Here is a 22,840-nt window from a genome sequence, read left to right as displayed (position 1 = left end):
TTTTTTTGTCAGATCGGCAAAAAATATTTTTTTGTGTGCTTCAGAATCTAGTAATTAGTTTATGTGTGCCATGAGATGAAAAAGGTTGAAAATTGCTGACTTAGTCAAAAGACTGGTATTGCCTGGCACAAAGTAATTAAATATAAGTACATTTCCCTTTTTTCCCCCTATACAATCTTTCTGTTCTGTGCCAGCTCCCATCCCACTCAGCCTAGAAACTAGTTTCTAGTTAGACTTGGGGCAAGAATATTCCAGAAGGGACTTCGTGGACTGTCTTTGGCTGTCCTTGCCAGGCTGATGATGCCAGTACACGCTGAGACGGGAGCAACTGAAGGCACTTGCTTCCCAAGTCGAAGAGAAGAGAGGCCTGGCATCTGTAGGCTCTCAGAGCACTTCTCTCCGGGAAAGTCCGAGTGCTGTGGTCCTGAAAGCTTAACAACCTGAAGTAAAATCTCAGAACCTACCCCTGGCTTTATCTGGGCCTTCCCCCTTCCTTTTATCTCTCTTTTCTGTTGGCGAGAATCTCTTAATGTGGTTTGCTTCCCTGATAGTCATGGAGTTTTTGCTGAAATGCAGTGGGGGAATGGAGGTAAGAGGGTTTACAGTGTTCCCTTGATCCTGCAGAATCCTTTAGGTCTGATGGGATCTGACAGATGCCTCACCAAGTCATAACCTGAGTCGGAGCCCAAGGTCAGATAAATTTGCCCAGCTTGTTGTCGGGAGCAGTTTGGGGCACATCTTACTCTTCCCCCTTCCTTTTATCTCTCTTTTCTGTTGGCGAGAATCTCTTAATGTGGTTTGCTTCCCTGATAGTCATGGAGATTTTGCTGAAATGGAGTGGGGGAATGGAGGTAAGAGGGTTTACAGTGTTCCCTTGATCCTGCAGAACCCTTTAGGTCTGATGGGATCTTGCCTCACCAAGTCATAACCTGAACCGGAGCCCAAGGTCAGATAAACTTCCCCAGCTTGTTGTCGAGAGCAGTTTGGGGCACATCTTACCGTGGATGCATCTCACAGAACTTGGACTCAGAGAAGGTTCTAGGCCTGCCTTGGCACTAGCTCACTCTCTGACCGTGGGCATGGTGCTCACCTTCCCTAGGCCTCAGTTTCCACATCTGTACCATGAGGGGCTGGCTCAGAGCTGTGATTTCAAAGGAGGAAAGTACCTCAGGGCACTAGGCCCCCAACTTCAACAGAGCAGCCCCATGTTTGTGCTACATAGTAGACTTCCATTGAGATTTGGATTCTGAAGAAAGTTTTCTGTGGCTGTAAGATTAAAACCCCAATGGCCTTCTTGCTTTTTGAATGATTCTAGAAGTCCGTGGTTCCCTCCTAAGCGTTGTTCAAAAGGGAGGTGGGGGCTGTTCTGTCAGTGGTTTGATAGTGCTGCCCTCTTGTTGGTGCTTTCGACCCAAGATATGGCTGGATCTTTAGATTGTTTCCTTCGGTGATGTGTTCCGGTCAGTCCTTGTCTACTCTTTCTGTGGATTTCGTTAGAATTCTCCAAGGACAGGCCATGGTACCTGTTTCTTTGTGAATGAACCCCACCAAGTTCAAGCTGTTCAAGCCATTGCGGTGACTGGCACTAAGCAGGAAAGCTGGCCAGTTAGTGTTTTTCATTCAAATCTCTTTCCTTCTCAGAAGCTCTTGCAGGAAGGTCAGCTTATGGAACTTATCTCAGTACTTCCCACCAACTTGACATTAGATCACAGTGGGACCCACATTCCATACGTTGTGAGATAAGTTAGCCAGGATCTCAGTCATCAGAACTCAGACACTTTTTTCCTGACTCTACTGTCAATGAACTGTGACCTTGGCTAAGTCACCGACCTTCTCTAGGCCTGAGTTTACGCATTTGCACAATGAGGAGATTGGACTGAAGGTGTCTTAGAAGTTCTTTTGGCTCCAACATTCAATGATTTCATGTAACATCAGCTACTTTCCCCTCCGACAGTGGCAGTTGTATTATGAAAACGGAAGAGGGAGAGTCCTGGCCCATCCATGGATCTCCATTTTCCCCACGGTTAACATGAGGAGACCCCATCCCATTTTACCAAGTCGGGGTGGCGGTGAGGGGAGTTGGTAAATAATTTATTGGGTGCTTTGATGGGAAGAGGAGCTTTGATGAGGCTGACTAGTGTTGTCATGCCTTCCTCTCCCCAGCCAGTTCTGGGGACAGACATGTTGACCTTTTGTTGGTAGATGGGCCCTTCTTGTAAAGGGAAAAGGTGACCTGTTCTTCAGGTGCCTGCTATTTCATGTTAACTCTTCTTGCTCCAATTGAAACACAGGGTTCAGAGCATTGGGTATTTGTAGAAAGGAAGTACACTAGGCCAGAAGAACTCAGTCTTCTAAAAGTGGCCGCCATGCAGCAGGAAGAAAGTGAGGCAGGCCTTGCAGATATCCTTGCCGATGGCAGACTGTCCAAGGTGGATATCCTGGTGGACAAGTTCAAGGTTGAAGTGGCCACAGAGGAAATGGTGGGAGCCAGAGGAGCAAACATCCAGCAAAAAGGAAGAATGATTGCAAGCCCTGAAGACTTCGAGTCACTGTGGGAGGAGGGCCCCCGGGGCGGGAATGGCCCGGGAGGGGGGTCCCTGGCTGCAGGCTGCTCTCTGGCAGAAAAGCTTCCTGAGGGCTCCCAGCTCAGGATGGGCACCGGGGAGGCCACCATCAGGAAGCGCCGGGTCTCGGGTCAGTTGGAGAGCCATGTGGAGCTAAGAAAGGAGCTGGAGGAGATCCAGACTTGTGAAAGGCCCACTGCCCTGGTGACCGGGCCAGCAGAGGTGGATGTCTCCTCTCCAACCTCTGACAAGGGAGGACTTCAGTCGTTTCTCCTGGACCCAGCCCACGAGGAAGACAGAGCCGACTCGAGTGATGAAACCGATACTTCCTTTGCAGAGAGGAGCTTCTATTTCAACTATGGAGAGAAAGATTTTGAAGACCAAATCCTCCCTCCACTGTTGGAGGAGAGAGGAGAGCGCCTGAAAGCCCCTCCTGGAGATGAGTCCAGGCAGGAGCTCTCGGGAGAGCTTGCAGAGAGCTCTGAGCTGAGGGCCTCTGACCAGTGGGGCTCTCCGACAGCTTCCAGAAGGAGCAAGGATGAAGATGGTGACGCTCACACAGCTTCCTTGGAGAAAGGGGTGGGGCCTCCCAGGGACCACGGAGGACCCAATGACCTGGAGGCCTTTGACCAGCAGCTCGGTAATGGATCTTCTCCAGGGCAGAGATTTGCTAAGGATTGGGAAGAAGCAGGGTGGGGGGTGGAAGGAGAGTTTACCCACCCAGCACCTGCCATTACTGCAGAGGAAGAGGCCCGCGGGAGTCTAGATTTGATGGGAAAGGCTGAGAAAAGTCCCCCAGCAGCATGGAGGAACCACTCGCCTCACAGAGGAGCGGGTGTGTGCCCAGACTTCCCGGCCTGCGCCCTTCCATGGACACTAGCCAAACCGGACAGAGACAACTTCTTGCCCAAAGACAAGGGACCAGTTCACACCCAAACAGGACAACCCATGAGGGAGCACAGCAAGGTTCACACGGAGTTTCTTCAGATGGAGGTGATCAACCCCCTCCCAGCCTCCCGTGGTCCCTTTCAGGCTCCTCCTGAGGACGCTTCTGCGAGCCCAGCCTCTCATGGGTCAGGGGAGCCTTTGCAGCTCGGGGATCCCCTTGGAGAACAGCCCCCGGTGTTTCTCAGAGAGAGCCCAGAACCCAAGGACCAAGTAGAGCCTGTTGTGACTCTGGACAGAGGTGAGCGCAAGGCACCTCCCGTTGCCAGCAGAAAGCGCAGAGTTGTCCTTGAAGAAGTTGAGGGAGTTGCAGCTCTAAGGTTGGGGTTCCCTTCAGGGAAGCCAAAGATGACTCCTTTCCAAGCTGGGGGCCAAGAGGGCTCCCTGGAAGACATCAGCAAGACCTCAGTGGCCAACAAAATTTGGATCTTTGAGACCCATGGAGCTGAAAGTTGGCGAGCGAGTCAGGGCGAAACACGGGCCCTTCCAAGTGAGTTGTCTTCAGAGGCCTCCCTAGGGCAGGCAGAGCAGCAGCAGAATAAGCTTTCAGACCTGGGCTTCGTCCAACTCCCGCCCCCGGAGGACATCGCCGGCCCCAATGCCACGCATTCCTCAGTGATGTCACCCACTACCAGCCACTTCAGGGAGGGCGTTTCTACTACATCCCACCAGGAACTCGAGCTCATGTCTCCCGACTCGGGCTGCGAAACTACGCTGGAGGAAGCTACTGGGGGAGCTGGCCACGTGAGCCCCCACTCCCACCGCTGCCCCCAGCTGGGCAGTGGCCGCATGCTGTGTAGCTTTTTAGAAGCATGTTCAGTGCCCCTCGTCATTAGTGCAATCCAAGGCTGCTTGTCCATCCCTGTGAGTTCTTTACCCCGAGTGTAGCCCAAGCAGAATGCAGGGTTCACCTGCTTGGCCCACGTGAGCTTAGCCACAAACCCGCAGCTTTTGGTGTGATCTGGTGCCCAAAGGGCCACATTGACGCAGTGGAGAAGGTGGCACCACCGCCAGCAAACTACACACTCGCTTTGCCTTGCTGCCCCCACCTGCTGGGTGCCTACCTGTTGGCTTGGCTTATCCAGTGACCTTCCTTCATCCTTTCCCTTCCCTGGTTCTCCTGCCTTGGGGAAGCTACAGTCCAGAAGTTTTCATCCTTCACTTGTGGTTCCCTCTCGGTCCCAGTGCCCAGAGCCTTTCTGCCTCCTTAAGACTAACTGTCTTCTCTGATCCAGAACAAACCCGGAGATGCAGTCAGGGAAGAGAAGCGCCTCGCCAGTTTAGCAGCAAAACCCCCTGGGAAAGGGGGGCGCCTGGGATTCGTCGGCCCCTCAGGCCCTCAGGTCTCTGCAGCCCCTTGGTGCCCCGATGCCCCGGTCACCCTCGCCTGGCCAGGGTGCATCGCTGCCTTAGACTCCCACCTGCGCTGGCAGTGCTGCTCATGGCAGCTCAACTCTGGCTTGTCTGAACGTGTCCTCACACCTCTCAACCTTCCAGAAACTGGCTAAATGAATGCTGGTTAAGCAAGCGAATCTCCAAATGCACTGAATCTCTAGAACCTGCAGCCATGTACTTTAAACATACTTGGTGGGTGTTAGATTGGTTTTAAGGAGTGTCATGAACCAGCCCCAAATGTATGAGTGGTGTTTAATCCCTGACAGGCCAGTTGAGAGGTATGTATGTCAGACAAGAGCTGCTGGTTCCCCTCCGGCACTTCCTTGGCCTGCTGTTGTCAATTACACTGATGGGACCAGAACCTCCACTCCATGGCCTGCCCGTCGGCCCACTCATGGAGCTCAGGGTTGAACTGATGCAGCACCCAGCTCCCAGGAATTACCCCATATTGGTCCTCCCTAGAGACGATGCTGACCCCTCCCATGGGGACTCAGTGGAATTGACAAACCGTGCTGGCTTCCTCTTTGTTCCTGAAAGCTCTTGGCTCCAGCCTCTGCTTCCCCTGCCTGGGTTTCCTGATCCCTGGGTCTCCCTCCTTGGTTTCTGTCTCTCGAGTCCAGCCTGCACGGATGGGCCTGGGACCTGGGCCCCCATCCCTGCCTTGTGCACAGTGCCGCTTCTGATCAACTCCCAGATCCAAACGTTGGATGGAGCCTCCTGTCCAGGAACCAACTGGCAGGATGTTTGCTTTGTACTTGCTTTGCCATTATCAGGAGACCCCCGGAAAACAGCGTCCCCACTCTTGGGAACTTTTTGGTTATTTTAAGCTTGTTATGATGTCAAGGAACCTTTCCCGGGGTGTTTTTTGTTTCCTGACCTGCTCTTCCATTTGGGACTTCGACATGGCCCCGAGATTTCTTCTGTCATTTACCATCTTGATTTCTCTCTTTCTCTCTCTCCCTCTCGTCCCACACTCCCGTTCCTTTTATTTTATCTGGCCATAGAGAGCAGGGCTGAGGGAGGGCTCGGAGGAGAAAGTCAAACCACCACGTCCCAGGGCCCCAGAGAGTGACACGGGCGATGAGGACCAGGACCAGGAGAGGGACGCGGTGTTCCTGAAGGACAACCACCTGGCCATCGAGCGTAAGTGCTCCAGCATCACCGTCAGCTCCACGTCCAGCCTGGAGGCAGAGGTTGACTTCACCGTCATGGGTGACTACCACGGCAGCGCCTTCGAAGACTTCTCCCGCAGTCTGCCCGAGCTCGACCGAGACAAAAGCGACTCAGACACGGAGGGCCTGGTGTTCTCCCGGGATCTCAGCAAGAGGGGCCCCAGCCAGGACGACGAGTCCGGGGGCTTCGAGGACAGCCCGGATCGAGGGGCCTGCTCCACCCCGGATATGCCCCAGTTTGAGGTACAGTGGAGCATCGTCGAGACTGCGCCCAGCAGGCCCTGCATGTTCAGAGGGCCCTGGCCGTCTGTGAGAAGACCGAGTCGCCAGCCTGCAGCCCAGATCCCTCAGGCTGAAGCTGTGTCTCGTGTTGCATGACTGTCCCTCCGCAGAACAGCATGGTTCTGTGCTCGCATGTTTGCCGTCTCGGTTTACCCCTAACATGCACACCTTGGCGTTTTAACCCTGTGAACCCATCGCTTGCCTGAGGTCAACCAGTGACCAGCAGTCAGGTCTTACTCGACTCCTCCTCCCCCTGCCTGTGCTGCATGGCACTGCAGAGAGCATGTGCTGTAACGCCTCTCAGGGGCCCTGGCCTGGTCTGAAAGTCGGAGGGTTTGTCCTGACCCCGGCCCGGGCTCCTTTCCCTGGGGCCTGGGCTTCCTGGGGTAGCTGTTGAAACTCCTGGAGAAGCGGAAACGTCGTCCCTGAGGGGGACACAGGGATGCACTGTCTGGGCTTCTCTGCTTTGTGTCCTTCCTTCAGAGGATCTCTGTTCATGTTATTCCTTTGCTCCCTCGTCTCTTCTAGCCCCAGCCTACCTCCCACCACTCTCCCCTTCCCCATCCTACAGACACTGAGACGTGAGCTCATCACTCAGGCTTTCACTGGTGCTGTTGCCTCTGGGTGGAAGGTTATTCCTTCCTTTCTCGGCCCTGCAAGTGTGTCATATTCCAGGACTGAGTTCAGATGTCACTTCCCTAGCAGATGCTTTCCTGACCACCCTGGGAAGAAGTGCTGTCCCCTCCACAGCCTCCTGGCCCAGTAATGCTCTGCTCCCGGTGGTAGCCCAAGTATGTCAGTGGCTGACTGGTCTGCTCTCCTACCAGGTGGCAGCTCCTGGAAGCCCGCACAGAGCAGGCACTAGTAGCTGATTGACTGAAGGGCTAGCTCTCCGGGGTACAACCGTCTCCTCATCCCTCACCCCTCTTTTGTTTCCTCACCCCTCACCCGTCACCCCTCTCCCAAGCAGATGGCCAGCTAGCTTTCATTCATTCATTCATTCATTCAGTTCAGTTCACATATGTGGGTACCTGCTGTGTGGATAGCCATGAACTAGCCCAATGGAGGACGCAGAAGAAACTGATCATTTAACTTAATGACTTCTAGAGCATAGGTTGTAAACCAGTGGCTCGGGCCAGACCTGGCTAGCAGATGTGTTTTCTTTTTTACATATATTTTAAAAAATATATTTGTATTGATTTCAGAGAGAAAGGGAGAGGGAGAGGGAGATAGAAACATCAATGATGAGAGGGAATCACTGATTGATTGGCTGCCCCCTGCATGCCCCCTACTGTGGATCGAGCCTGCAACCTGGGAAGGTGCCCTGATCAGGAATCAAATCGTGACCTCATGGTTCATAGGTCAATGCTCAACTATTGAGCCGTGCCAGCGGGCTGTTTTCTTTGATCTTGATTTAAAAATCAGGGCGTTGAATATAAAATACAGGGATTTTTCTTATATCATTAAAAAATTACATAATTTTTTTTTAAAAATCAGATGACCCAGTCACTCAGAAGCCATGGCCACAGTTGGCCAAACCTGAATGGCACCCCATGTGCTTCAAAGTTCCCCCCAGGCCTCAACAAGCCCACTTCACTTGTTTACACCCCCTTCCTGGCCCCCAGGGGCCTCCAGGTGTGTGGCTTCTGCTCTAAAGAACAATTCAAATGAGGTGGTAGCATAACCATTGAAGTCGGTCAGGATTTAGTGGCGTGGATGTAGGGAAAATACCTACCATGGGGTCTGGCACACAGCACATTCACTAAATAGTAGGTATTCTCTTAATGGTGCTCTAAGAAAACAGCATATACTAGTAGCCACCATGAGGTTAGGTGGTTGCAGGGTCACGGGCAGGCCTGTCCGGTGGCTGCTGGTGGTTCTGGCTCTCCTCCCGGGATGTTTGTCTGTAATATCACACCAGGCCTCTTTTGCCCTGACCTGTGTACCCTTGGAGACTTGTGGCCAGCTGTAGGGGTGAGAGATAACCTGCTGACCCTACGCCGCAGCTGCCTGTGACAGGAGCCATGCCGGGGCTCGAGTTACGAAGTGTTCTTCCTCATCTCCGTGCAGCCCGTGAAAACGGAAACCATGACCGTCAGCAGTCTGGCCATCAGGAAGAAGATCGAGCCAGAGGCTGTGCTGCAGACCAGAGTCACCACTGTGGACACCCAGGTACCCTGTGCCTTTCATGTTCCCCAAGCCACAGGTATTAGGTGTTTGGGGTGGGATCAGCACCATGACAAAGCCCCTTGGCCAACCCTGGCCACCTTGGCTCCCCCAGAGCCCTCATTTTGGCGCTGATGCTCTTGAGTCCTTTACCGTCCTTCCTGAGCTGTGGGAGTGGGCAGACCACACCACTTAGTGCTTCAACGTCCCCATCCATTACGTGGGATGATCATGTCTCTTCTGTCCTTGTCAGCATTTTGGAAAACCCTAACTTAACTCTGGTGCCGTGTCACATATAGAAATTTTTTGATATTTGCAACCATAGTAAAACAAAGACTTATATTTTTGATATTTATTTTATATATTTAAATGCCATTTAACAAAGAAAAATCAACCAAAAAAATGAGTTCGCATGTCACCTCTGACACGCGTGTCATAGGTTCGCCATCACTGCTCTAAGGAGTTGGAAAGGCTTCTCTTTTTTGTTGCTCACCCCAGGATACTTTTCCCCACTGATTTTTAGAGAGAGTGGGATGGAGGAAAGGAGGGGGGGGGAGAGTGAGAGAGATCTGGGGATCGAACCTGCAACCTCAGTACTTGCCCTTGACTTGAGAGTCGAACCCATGACCCTTCGGTCCATGGGCTGATGCTCCAACCACTGAGAAAACTGGCCAGGGTGAGAGGTTTCTTGATGTACCCCAGGGCCTGCTCGGAAAGAGAAGATGTGAGACCCCAAGCCAGCTTCAGTCACAATGGCTTATGTTGGGTCGTTTTTTTATGCACGAGGGTTCCACATCAGATTGGCAAAATGAATAAACGGGGGGAAAAGAGACCCCCAAATCATTGTCTTAGTGCAGTGGTTCTCAACCTTCTGGCCCTTTAAATACAGTTCCTCATGTTGTGACCCAACCATAAAATTATTTTCGTTGCTACTTCATAACTGTAATGTTGCTACTGTTATGAATCGTAATGTAAATATCTGATATGCAGGATGGTCTTAGGGACCCCTGTGAAAGGGTCGTTCGACCGCCAAAGGGGTCGTGACCCACAGGTTGAGAACCGCTGTCTTAGTGAGAGGAAACACTGAGTACCCCAGAGAAGGCTGTCATGAATTGCTACAGGTGGTTCCGAAGTTCCTTCTGTGCTTTTTAAACTTTCAAAATTGAGATGTGGTTCTTGGTTCTTTCTGGCCAGAGAGCTGCTGTGCTGAGGGCTTTCTTGCCCTGGAGACCAGTCTTTGTCTTAAGAACTGAAGAAAAACATAAACCAACACAACATGGGGAATGCTGCCATTTCCAGAATTTTCCCTCCCACTTTTATAACACGCATGGGGTTGAAGAGGCTGCTAGTGCAGTGGTCGAGACTCCTGGGTTGGGACTCTTGAGTTCTGACGAGCTGTGACCTCAGGCAACGTGTTCCTCCTCTGGCCTGTTTTGTAACGTGGGTTTTGTTTTCATACAGAGAAATAAAAAGAAAACAAAATTGGCCCCCAATTCCACAACTCAGTAATCCTTACTGACATCAAAATGTTCACAGTTATGAAATTCAAACAGAACTAAATGAAATTTGTTCTGATTCCTCCCAGAAAAATATGTATGCATATACCAACGTGTATACTTACATCTCTAGATATTTAAAAATTCTACAGGAAAGAGATTGTTCTGTCTTACACCTTACCTTTTTAACAATCTTCTTGGAGATCGACCTTTGCTGGCATATGTGGACCCACCTTAGTCTTCTTAGTTCCACTCAGGAGGGGACCCTGGTTTTCCACACAGCCTCCCATCGATGGACCTGTGCTTGTTTTCCTCTTCCGCAGTTAACGATGAGTGCTGCAGTGCACTTCCTTGTCTATACTTCTTGGCAAAGTTTTCAAAGTTTATATCCCAATGGTGAATTCCTAGCAATGGGATCACCAGGTCAAAGAATACATGCATTAAGATTTGGATAGAATTGATCAAATTGTCCAGGATTATTTTTCCTTTGTCAATCAAGTAAGATGACTGAAGTGAACGGGAGGCTCTGTGAGGCCCGTCTGTAATTCAGTCTGTGTGTGAACACCCACGTGCCCCCAGTGCACGTTCACTCACACAGCCTGTCACTTTGTCACGGGGATTGCCGTGAGCCCAGGGGGCAGATGCTGCAGGTGAATCTGGCTTCTCTCTGTGTCCCTCTCTGATGGCTCCTTCCTCTGACCACAGGTGGATGGGACTGCCCTAGGGGGGAAGGAATTCATAACCACTGCTCCCTCCATCACCACTGAGACCATATCAACCACCATGGTAAGTAGGACCCAGGAGACTTCTCTCTCTGACCAGCCTTCTTGCCCCAGAAATAGCCAGATAACAAGCTGACACCGCCAGCTGCTTGAGGACGTCCTCATCTGCCCTCCCTGTGTCATGTCTGGGCCAAACAGTGAAATTGTCTGGCACCATAGTTGCCACAGGCCATCTGGTCAGACTCCGTTTTTTAAATCGAATACTGTGGGAGGTGCAATTCCTGGGCGTCGGTTACCCGGGCCATCTCAGCCCAGCAGCAGTAAAGTTAGGAGGATGGTGCTGTTTGCTTATTGGCAACGCCTAAGGGTTGTGCCTGAAAGTCCAACCAGAGGGCGCATCCTTCCAGCAGCTGCACATTTTCTTCCATCTCTGGCCACTTCCTTGCCTTGGTCAGTAGATGGCGTCCAGTGAACCTAAGTTGGAAGCTCAGGAGTTTAGATTATCTTCCGAGGGAGCCGTGTTTCTGCTACCTATTTGCTGTCTGGCCCATGAAGGGAGGTCCTTGGCCTCAGGTGTCCTCATCTGTAAAAATGGGAATAATCCCTATCCTAGCTGGTTCACAGATTCCTGAGAGGGTCCAGCAACATCAGATCCTTCAATGATGACACAGAACAAATAGCACTCGGCACACAGGTTTTGGTGCCAGGCAGTGATCTCCTTGGTCTTCGCAAAAACTGTGAGGAGGACGCTCTTTCTTTTCTTTGCCCTTTACAGATGAGGAAACCAGAGTTCAGAGAGGTAACGTGACTTACCCAAGGTCACAGACCCAGTAAGTGGTCGAGCCAGGGCAAACCCAGGCAATTCTGACTCCAGACGCCCTACTGTCCCCCTCAACCCCTCCGCTCTGCTCCCTCATCCCGACCATTGTGAACACTGGCCGCATGGGGCTGAGGCTGGGTAGAGACCGGGGCTGGGGCAGGGGCAGGGGCAGGTATCATTGCCTGGGCCAGATCTGTCTTGAGCTGTTGGAAGTTGTTTTCAAGTGTTTTCTATTGCCAAACCCCTGATATACACATAGGAAGAAAATTATATTAATTTAGACTACCTGGAGGTAGGTTTTGAGTAAACAAAGACTTTAAGATAAAGAAACCCAAACCAGTTCCAGCTTGCACACTTTTCCCCGGTCACTCAGTTCCTCCTCTCCCCTCAACCCTTTGCCACGTGGCATCAGGACGCTTACAGGGCTAAATTTAAATTCATGCTCCGGCAAGCAGGCAGTTGCATCATTCATTCACTCATCATCCATCCATCCATTCATTTGTTCCAAAAACATTAGCCTATATTTCCTGCCTAGTATAGGGATACAGAGTTGAAGAAAAGATACTGCCTGCTAGACTTCATTCCTCCAAAGAATAATCATGGGCGCATTGAATGTGCTGTGCCCTGTGTTTAGGACCCAGGCACACAGTGGTGAACAAGGCCCAGCTCTCCCACTTCCTGGCTGGATGACCTTGGGCAAGTTACCTGAACCTCTTTACACCTCAGTTTCCACTTCTGTCAAGTGGGGTGAGGGCTGATAGCACATCCCTCACAGGGTTGGTGTGAGGATGGACTAAGGTTAATCTGTGCAGAGCCCTCAGAAGAGTTTGGCAACGTAGTAAGTGGTCTGTCATGTGAGCAGCTGTTATTTTTGTCCTGCCTTCTTGGAACAGTGTCTCCTAAGGAGTACAGGAAGAAGAGGTATGGGTGACGCCATAGGAGCCGGGGAAGGCTTTATCTGAGTAGTGACATCTGAGCTATGCTTGAAGGATAAATTAAGGTACAATCACAGGAGAAGCCATTCCAGGTAGTGGGAACAGCAGGTGCAAAGGCAAGGATGTGAAGGAGCATAGCATTTGGTCAGTGAAGTGAGATGTCAAGTGTTGGGGGGGAGGGGGACGCTGGGAGAGGAGAGGCTGAAAAGGAAGGCTGGGCCAGGGCTTGAAGGGCCTCAGACATCATAGATGAAGTTCAAACTTCATCCTGGACACGATGGAGAATTACTTGAATTTTTTAAGTGGGGACATGATGCCATCAAAATAAGTGTTTGCGTTCTAGAATGACCACTCTAACAACCTGTGTGCAACATGACTGGAGCAAACTTCCTTCCCTTGGGGCATGGGTCCTTTTTATTTTTCTTCCTTCCCTCTTTCTCCCCCTCCCTCCTTCCTCCTTCCTCCCACTTCTTTCCTGTCCTCAGCAAATATTTACTGAACACCCACGCCGTGTGAAGTACTGAGCCAGGTGCTGAGAATCCAGCCCTGAAGGAGACAGTGTCCCTGAGTCTATGTGCCATTAAGAGACCAAAAGAGAAGGCAGGGAACTAGTTCAGGGGCTGGTGCAGGGCCAGAGCATGAGGAGGTGGATGCCAAGGAGAGGGATAGGGTTACGAGATACGTGGAGGAGGGAAGTATAGGATTTGGTCATTGGTAGAATGTTCTGGTGACAGGAGGAGAGATGGGCTGGTGACGCTGCTCACTAGCCCAGCTGTTCTGAAAGCTTGGTTCTGGGAACCCATTAGAAAGGCAACTTCTCGGGCCCCACCCAGACCTATTGATTCAGAAACTCTGGGGAGAGGCCCAGCGTCTGTGCTTTCACAAGTCCTCCAGGTGACGCCCCTCCAGTCTGAGAAGATATAAACAGAGCACTGAAGGGGATGCTCTTTGGAGCGAGAGGAGGCAGCGATGAGTCCGTGGGACCTGTGGGGCATTTCCAAGGAAAAATGTCTAGGACACAATTGGTTTTAAAGGCCTAGGGCTCAAGAAAGATCTGGGATGCAGATAAAGGGACGGGGGACAGTGGCCTTGATGAGGAAGCCTTGAGTGGCTGAGGTGGTCTAGAGAGAGGATGGGAGGAGGAGAGCCCTGAGTCCCTGGGAGGAAGGGTCCAGAGTAGAGATGGTGAGAGAGAAGACAGTCTGAGAACTAGGAAAGGCAGGTGGAGCGTGTGGTGGTCAATGACCTGTGTCCCTATTAGTGGCCTCTGTTTTGAGGGTAAAGGTGGAAGTGAGGCTTTGCCTGGAAAAGAGGAAGCAGTGGCACAAGACGCAGCTTGGGGAGAATGGCCCAAAAGGGGCTCGGAGTGGCTACTGGCTGTTTCCTAAGCTGGAGGAAAGGAAGCCTTGAACCTGGAAGGCTGTCCTTCTAAGGCCTGCTTCGAATGCCACCTCTGGGGACTCTATCCGACAAAGGTGGATGGAGTGCCAGGTGACCAGGTCACTGACAGCCTCCCCTGGAGGCAGGCGTGGTGAGCAGTCAGGGCAAAGGCAGACAGAGGGCTCCTTCCTCACGCGCCCCCCGGCAGGCAGAGGCCCGGGTGTGTACCAGGCGCAGACCAGGACCAGGTTCAGCCCCTGGGCAGCTGCAGAAGGGACACATCTCCGGGCACCTGGACAGACAAGGCTGAGCCCTGAGATGGTGCAGAAAGTGCGAGGGAGAGGCAGGCAGCCTGGCCTCTTGCCAGATGTGGGCCAGTAAATCTGGAGCCAGTTCCAGGAATATCTGCCCGTCAGAATCCAGTGTAGGACCAGGAGAGCTGGCTCACGGGTGGGAACTCGGAGGGCAGGGGTGTGTGGAAGGAGCGTGTTGGACTGGAGTCTGACGAACATGGGTCTAAATCCGGGCTCTGTCACTAACTTGCTGGGGAACTTGAACAAGCCACTTAACATTCTCTGGCCCTCCAGTTTCCAGCTGTAAAACAGGAATATTAAAATGATTTGTTCTGATGACTAAATGAGACAGTGCATCCTTAGGATAATACCTAGTACTATCAAGGACTCAGAACACAGTAGTTATTATGATGTTATTAGTAGCCAGCCTATACTGTATTCATACTGTAGATTTCCATTTGCAAAGCTCTTTCTCCTCTGTTAGCCTCATACTGTCTCTGAGGGAGTAGGGCAGGGGTCCCATTTTAAAAACATATTTTTAAGACTTTACTTTTAGAGCAGTTTTAGCAGATTCACAACAAAATTGAGCAGAAGGTAAAGAGATTTTCGGAATGCCCACTGCCCCGCTCACAGAGTCTCCCCCGTCATCAGCCGAGTGGGGGAGACTAGAGCGGGACATTTGTTTCCACTGATGACCCCACATGGCAGGGCTGCCCTTTTCTAGGTGCATTCATGAGGCCCACAGAGGGGAGGTGGCTCTGCCCCAGGTCACGTGGCCAGAACATGGCAGGACCAGGGCGAGAACCTGCCTGTCTCAGCCCTTTTGTCAGTGCTTCCCGAGAGCAAAGCCATGTCTTGTTCACCACAGTGTCCCTCATGCCAGGCACTCCGCAAATATTTGCTGAATGAATGAGTTGAGTGAGCGTGTAAGTGTGTGCATGAGTGAGTGAGTGGGTGACGAGTGAGAGGAGATTGAGCCAAATGATGCCTTCAGCTCTCTGCCTCTAATGTCAACCCTGTGGCCATGAGAGCTACATGGCCACGTGCCCTGGCCATCCTGGGGGCCACCCACCTGAGACCTGGCCATCTGAGCACTATTGTTTCCCCAGGAGAACAGTCTCAAGTCCGGGAACGGGGCAGCTGCCATGATCCCAGGCCCACAGACGGTGGCCACGGAAATCCGTTCTCTTTCTCCGGTAAGTGGGCGAGGCCAGCTCAGGCTAGGGGACTCCACGCTGAGTATGTGGACCCGGGTCCGCAGGTGGCCTGCAGCAAGTGCAGCGTGGAGCCCAGAAGGCTTCCCTTTCGAATGCAGCACCAGGAAACGATATCATTTTCAGATGCCCACAGGTTCCCTGGTGCCCACCAGAATCTTGTCCATTGCCCTCCGTTCCTCCCCCCACCCCAAGCAGGGCATTGGCAATGTGGGGGTGAAGTGGCGCCTCCCTTTGGTGGTGCCTGTGAAGTGGTAGCTCTTCTGCATCTGCTCTCCTTACTGACCAGGAGGAGCAATGGGTTAGGAGTCCAGAGGCTTGACTTCTGGACCTGGCTCTGTCGGTGGCTGCCCTGTGAGCCGTGTCTGTCCCTGTGAGGTCTCCTGCAACTCCTGTATTCTCCAGATCTGTCATTCGCATCATCTAGCCCACGAAAGAACACGCTCCGGGCTCTGGAAGGGTGGGGGGTTGAGAGGGGGCTCTGTTTCCACCTTGGATCCCTCTGGTCATTCTTCTAAGATGCCAGGATTCTTAAATTCTAGGGTCTTGTTGGAATTCTGGGCCTTAGGAATCTCAGGTTGTAGGAATCTCAGATTCCAGGCTTTGAGAATTTTGTGGGTTTAGCACTCTGAAGAGTCCAGTATTCCTGAATTCTTAGATTCAGTGGTTCGTAGCATCTTGGCTTCCCAGCCCACCTTCATGGGACCCCTCCCCAACTTGTCCCTTGGTTTACCCACCCCGCTTCCACCCTGCAGCGGCCAGCATCCTCACCTGATCCCGGGTGGGGGGTGGTTATATTCCGCAGATCATCGGGAAAGATGTCCTCACCAGCACCTACGGCGCCACCGCGGAAACCCTCTCCACCTCCACCACCACCCATGTTACTAAAGTGAGTAGCAGCAGGTGCCACAGGGCCCAGCCTGGCCGTGGGGCTTGGGAAGGTCACTGCCACTGTCACATGGACAGAGAAGACCCGTGGCGTTCCCAGTTCCAGGAGTGCCGTGTGCTTGGTCCGTGTTACGGTCTGTCCTGGGCATGGACCTGCTCTTCAACATTGACAGTCAGGCTTGGGGGATGAGACCATCTCCTTGGAAGTCACCGTGGACCATAGCATTTGCATCTTACAGACCTTAAGTGCCAGAGGGACTTAGAGGGGTGATATGAGGAAGGCTCAAAGAGTGAGAAGGATCTTCTGGGGAAAGTGGGGTTTGCGCAGGGTCTTGGAAATCCAGGGAGGACTTGTGAGGGGAGGAGAGGACAGCGGCAGGCGTACTACGCAGTGCAGAAGACGGGAGCAGAAACTGCATTTGTTTATTTGTTCACTGAGCAGATTTTACTCTGAGGGGCTAGTGGAGGGGCTGTAAGCAATGCATGTTGTGGGAAACAGGAGCAGTGTTCTCTGGTAGCAAGAAGCAGCATAACTGTGGGAAATTGGGTTGGACTGGGGCCAGAGGAAGCAGAATAGAGACAAATAACACAAATTCCAGGACAAATGTGGCGATGGAGGGCCCTGGTCTGAGAGCTATTGGAAAACCATCAATGTTTCTTAACTGGGGAGTGAGCCAGTGAGAAGGGGTTTAAGGAGAGGAGATTAGATCCACCAGGATGTGCAGGGTGATGGGAGAAAGAAGGGAGTGAGTGATGGAGAGACTAGGGATGGAGGGCCTGGACCAGGGTGGGAGTCAGAGTGGGAGAAGGAAGAGGAATGGCCAAGAAGGGAGGCATTCCTGATGCGTCAGCCGTGACTCAGCCAATGAAGACACGGGGCTGAAGGTTGGCTGGCATGTTCATGACTGAGTAGCCAGAAGGAAGCAGGAGGGATCCCAGGCCAGGGATGGAGGCCTGAAGGAGAGATGCCAGGGAGCCAGGTTGAGTTGCAGGTTCTGCTGAGCTATCTGAAGAAGTCTGATAGGTGGCACTGGCCCTTTATACACTGCCCCAGCCCCGCCTCCTCCTCTGTAGGACTCAGCACCTCTGCACAGTCCCCATAAAGCACCCACTCTCACCAAAAGCGTTAGTAAGCAATATTTATTTCACTGAAAGCTTTATGGGAAGGTTTTCTATCACACACCCCACCGAATACAGCTCAGAAAACTCTTTTTCCCCAAGTCCCTCCTAGCCCTGCAAACTGGGAGTCCCCTCCCCTCCCCCACTTCTTTCTGTCCACTTCTGACTCCAGCCAGAACTTCTCTCAGCCACCACCCTCCTTGAATATGCCAAGCAATTCTACTTCTAAACTTACGCCCAGACTTGCCCCTTCAGAAAACAGTGGTGGTTACCAGTAGTGTCAACGAAATTTCTCTTGTACTGTGGTTTGAAGTCATTTAAGGTAGAACCTTGTCACCATTCACATTTCATTCATGTGTTCATTCAACAAACTTGCATTTAGCACCTGTCCTGGTCAGGCTGAACAGAGGGGTGGGGAGGAGGGGATACAGAGATGAACAAAAGACACTCCTGTCCCCAAGAGTTCCAGCCTGGTGAGCAAGGCCAGGTCCTGCACAAAAGGTCGGCAAAGGGCAGAGGCCCAGAACCATGAGAGAGATGAATCTGGTGTTCGGGGAGTACTGAGGCAGGAAGGTGGAAGGATTGCCAACCAGGGTCAGGGAGAGCATTTGATCTGGGCTTGGGAGATCTAGAGGGGACAGTGTGGTGCTTGGGGGAGTGGTGGCCACCAGGCTAGATCTGCAGTCTGAAGTCCCACAACCAGAAGAGGAAAAATCTGAGGGAGCCAGGAGAGGTGACTGCTGGTTCCAGCCATGCCCTTGAGGGATACTTTGGACAGGTCTCCTGTCACAGCTGCTGGTCCAGCAGGACCCAAGGCTGACCTTGCCTCCCTCTCCCCCTGCAGACTGTGAAAGGAGGGTTTTCTGAGACGAGGATCGAGAAGCGAATCATTATTACCGGGGACGAAGATGTTGATCAAGACCAGGTATGGGAATGAGGAACGCTACTCCCAGTGGCACTGCCCACTCCCCGATCCCTGCCATATTGGGTTACTCATGGATGGTTGCCCTTGTGGGCTAAGAAGATGTACACTTTCTGCCCATCCTATCTAGACAAGGGGCCCCCAAGGAAAGGACATTGAATGGGATTCAGGAGGAGCCAGAAGACTCAGGCTCTAGTCTCTTCCTTTAATTCTTTGACCACTGCCCCTCCCTGGGCCTCCTGTTCTGCAAGCTGTGCAATAGGCGGCTTGTTGGTCTCCATAGTCTCTCGTATTTGATATTCTGTGGTTCCTCACTTTGCTGTTCTCTCCCACCAGGCCCTGGCTTTGGCCATCAAGGAGGCCAAACTTCAGCATCCTGACATGCTGGTAACCAAAGCTGTCGTATACAGAGAAACAGACCCATCCCCGGAGGAGAGGGACAAGAAGCCACAGGTAAGGCTCAGGAGGTTCAGCAGCAGTGAGAGGGAGGAGGGAACTGTGGCAAGGTCCTCTGAGCGTGGTTTCCATCAGAGAACCCACCCTGTGGCTTGGTCCCTGTCACAGCTTTGACCCCCCCACCCACCAGACATCATGAATCACAGTGGGGAAGAAGCCTGGTTCCTGGGTTATTTGGGGTTTAAGGCCCTAGACCAGGGGTCCTCAAACTTTTTAAACAGGGGGCCAGTTCACTGTCCCTCAGACTGTTGGAGGGCCGGACTATAGTTTAAAAAAAAACTATGAACAAATTTCTATGCACACTGCACATATCTTATTTTGAAGTAAAAAAACAAAACGGGAACAAATACAATATTTGTATTTGCATGTGGCCCGCGGGCCATAGTTTGAGGACCCCTGCCCTAGACCCAGAAAAGTAAATCAGAAGTAGTAAGAAAAGGGGAGACAGGATTGTCAGTGGGTACTGAGGTGGGACATCTGCAGTAGTTAGCACAGTGCCTGGCACAGAGTAAGTGCTGGATAGAAGTTAATTATGACTATTATTACTATTAACTCAAAGTAGGCCAACAAAATGCTGCTCATTCGGACTCTGCGGCAATAATCCAAGAAGAATAAATGTAAATGGCACACTTTAGGCGTCCCCGGTACTTTTAAAGACATCCCATGTAGCCAGAATCCTGTTTACATTTTATTAGTCGGGGAGCAAACTTAAAATACAGCCTGCCCCTGTAAGACAAAACCCTCAGGACACAGCAGAATTGAGCAGAAGGAACACAGCCAGGCTTTGGCACAGAAACACCTGGCCAGCAGTGTGCCCAGGTGAACTCCCTGGGCCAAGGTTTCCTCATCTACAGATGGGAGCTCATCTCTAAAGTGGAGCTGCTGTAATAATTAAACAACATCTGTGGCTCTTAGTTCGAGTGGCTACAACAGAATACCACAGACTGGGGGCTTAAATGACACACATTTATTTATCACGGTTATAGGAGCTGGACAGTCCAAGGCCAACGTGTTAGCCAGCTCAGTTCCTGGTGAGAGCCCACTTTCTGGTTTTCAGACAACTGTCTTCTCAAAACTGTGTAACAGGTGGCGTGTCATTCTTGCCTTTTTTCACTCACAGATGGTCAAGTGCTAATAAAGTCATGTAAATGCAATCCTCCTCTGTTTCTTTCCCAAGATGGAAAACCTGAGGCCCAGGTTCCATGATTTAACAAGTTCCAGAGCTCCTGCTTTGGAACAGGCCAATTTGGAACAGATTAGAACCCAGAGCTCCTGCTTTGGAACAGGCCAATTTGGAACAAGCCGCATGGCTGAGAGCAAAGATAATCTCTCTCTCTCGTCTCTTCTTACAAGGGCACCAATTTCGTTCATGAGGACTTCACCTCCGGTCCCACCTCCAAATGCCACCTCCTTGAGGATTAGGGCTTCCATAAGTGAATTTGGGGGCAGCATACCAGGGCGGTGTCTCACAGGCAGAAGGTGCGTGGCAGGGTGGACCTGCTTCCTTTTCCTTGAAGTTTTTTTTTTTTTACTTGTTTTTTTTTACTTTTTTTATTGCTTAAAGTATTACAAAGGGTATTACATATGTGTCCTTTTTTCCCCCGCCCTTGACAATCCCCTGGCCTCCCCTACCGCCCAGTGTCTTTTTCCTTGAGGTTTTGCCATGTTTAGGGATGAGAGTCCTGAGTAAGTCAGACTGTAACCCTCCACCACCAGCCAGGTGCACAGGGCCCTGTTTCCACCCGGGTTTCCATCTTGCTGGCCTTTATCTTCTCTCCCCAAATCCTCCAGAGACATCTCTCTGCTCCATTCTACTCGGCCTCTTTCTGGAAGTTCTTCCTTCTTAAAGTTCTTGCTGTGAGTGTGGAAAGCACACTTACCTCACACAGTCTTCTCTTTTCTCTGCAACCTCGCAGGCCAGATGTGTGGCTTCTGCTCCATGATCTCCCACTGGCCTGCCTGCTTCCACAGGGCCTGTCTCTCAAACCCCGCCAGCAAGAGGGTGGCACTTACCCAGCACCCTAGAGCTTTCTTACCTACAAAATTCTAAGTAAATGGGGAAAAAATAATTGGCCTGTTCCAAAGCAGGAGCTCTGGGTTCTAATCAACTTGCTCAGTCATTGAACCTGGGCCTCAGATTTTCCATCTTGGGAAAGAAACAGAGGATCGCATCTATATGACTTTATTAGCCCTTGACCATCTGTGAGTAAAAAAAGGCAAGAATGACATGCCACCTGTTACATAGTTTTGGGTAGTTGCTATGTTCAGGGCATTTTGCTGGGCATTGGAAAGACAGCAATAAGTAAAAGACAGTCCTTGTCCTAAAGGAGATCAGAATAGCATGTGGTTACATTAACAACAGCAACACTAATAACAAGAACAGCCTGTATTTATTTAGCACTTACTCTATGCTGATCCTTGTTTTGAATCCTACTTATAACTAAGGCAGTTATAGGCAGAACCCATTTTACAGAGGAAGCAACTGAGGCCTAAAGAGGTTAAGAAACTTGTGCAGAGCTAGTGGGCTGTAGAGTGGGATTTGAACCGGGATTCGGGATTGCAGGGCCCATGGCCTTAACCACTACGTTTTGGAGTCAAACCTGAGTTGGGACCCCAGGCTCCAGTTTCTTTATTTAAACACTGCCCTCTGGGGTTTAATCCCCAGGGCACAGCAGGCCCAAGGAGAACAGAAAGAAAAAAATCAAAAGAAGAACATGTCATCACGACTAAACATTTCTTAGAACTGAGAGGTGATAGGAGGAAAAAGTGAACTGAGTGTGATATTAGCCTCTCAGTGTTAAAGGAAACTTGGACAGATTTTCAGGCCAAAGGGAAAGATACCACTTCCCTGGAAACAAACAAGCCTTGGAGTCTGACAGATGTGGGTTTAGTTCTCAGCTGCTACTCGCAAGCTACCTGGCCTTAGACAAGTTTCTGTCTTCCTGAGCCATAATAAAGGGCCCACGGTAACGGCTCACTAAAAACGACCTTGCCATGTATTTGCAGGTGGGTGACAAAAAGTTACTAACTTTTCTTATCCTCCTCCTTCCTTTGTGTCCCTCCCCGCCCCACCCTCACAACAACTCTGGCTTCAGGAATCCTGACCTCTATGAAGAGATGCTGGCGTTTCTGGTCCAACTCAAGCCAGAGAACCATTAAGAAGGGGCCTTCATTCTGGATTCTCCGAGTCAACACCGACGTCCCAGCTGCGACGTACTGTCACTGATGAGAGACTGGGAGAGGAAAAGCATATATATATATATATAGATATATATAGATATAGATATATATACAGGAAACACTGCATCCTTGCACTGCTTCTGGGGCTGGCCGAGCAGTCGGCCAACAGCAACAACCAACATCTGAACACCTACATTTCCTTTGCAGACAAATTGAAGAATTGGTGGGATTTTTCAGGAAAAAAAATTATAATGCCAATAATCCCTCGCTATCCCCTTCGAAGGCCTGCGGAGCGACGCGAGCAAGCGGCCCAGGATGACTGCAGGGATGCAGCACCGACTGCGCAGCACATCCGGTGGACGGACCTTCCGTTTGTTCTCCAGTGTCTGCTGCCCATGCAAGTGCAAAGGAAAACCCTTTTGCAGCAAAGCGAGACAAGTTGAAGCAGCAAGACACACAACGAGAAAGAAAAGACATTTCCCACTTGGAAAGGAGGAGGAGGAACACTGGATTATTATTTTATGGGTCTTGACACTGGGCTGCAAAATCCACCTTCCTTTCTTCCGCCTCCCCTGCCCCTCACAAGTCTTGTCGTCATTTTCTGTCTCGACTCCCTCCGCCCAACCCTGCACCCCTTGCCCTCTGTCCGGGTCCTGCTGAGGGCCACTGCAGATGACTCATTTGAAACAAGAAAAAGAAAAGAAAGCAGGGACGGGAAACCATGCCGCAGGAAGGGAAGTAGACATTGTATGTTTATGGTTCTCATTACGAAGGTGCAGCTTGTAGGAGATTTGTATGGATGTGCTTTTAAGTTATGTATATGACATATAACGGGAAACAAATATTAAAATAAACAGTGCTGGTAAGTATGAAGCTGACAGTTTAAAATTA

The 22,840-nt window shown here is 51.2% G+C and overlaps 1 protein-coding gene across 12 annotated transcripts in view; it reads left to right on the top strand.

Annotated features, from left to right (window-relative positions):
- EPB41L1 (erythrocyte membrane protein band 4.1-like 1) overlaps positions 1-22,840 on the top strand; it is a 53,099-nt gene extending 30,259 nt beyond the window's left edge. For 2 of the 12 annotated variants that reach the window (XM_014541437.1, XM_014541436.1), the window contains 8 exons: positions 5,909-6,319; positions 8,429-8,530; positions 10,726-10,806; positions 15,280-15,366; positions 16,190-16,273; positions 18,236-18,316; positions 18,650-18,766; positions 20,123-20,243. In XM_014541437.1, the coding sequence (XP_014396923.1) occupies positions 5,909-6,319; positions 8,429-8,530; positions 10,726-10,806; positions 15,280-15,366; positions 16,190-16,273; positions 18,236-18,316; positions 18,650-18,766; positions 20,123-20,191 (1,032 nt within the window). In that variant the 3' untranslated portion in view covers positions 20,192-20,243. Of the gene's footprint in view, positions 1-2,291; positions 4,254-4,744; positions 4,853-5,908; positions 6,320-8,428; positions 8,531-10,725; positions 10,807-15,279; positions 15,367-16,189; positions 16,274-18,235; positions 18,317-18,649; positions 18,767-20,122; positions 20,274-21,864 lie in introns of those variants that run through there. The other 10 variants (XM_014541431.1, XM_014541434.1, XM_014541429.1 and 7 more) reach the window with 10 other exon arrangements.

This window comes from Myotis brandtii, unplaced genomic scaffold, assembly GCF_000412655.1.
Source record: "Myotis brandtii unplaced genomic scaffold, ASM41265v1 scaffold27, whole genome shotgun sequence".
Taxonomy (NCBI): domain Eukaryota; kingdom Metazoa; phylum Chordata; class Mammalia; order Chiroptera; family Vespertilionidae; genus Myotis; species Myotis brandtii.
Note: the sequence above shows the minus strand (reverse complement) of the source record. Positions and strands in the feature narration are given on the sequence as shown.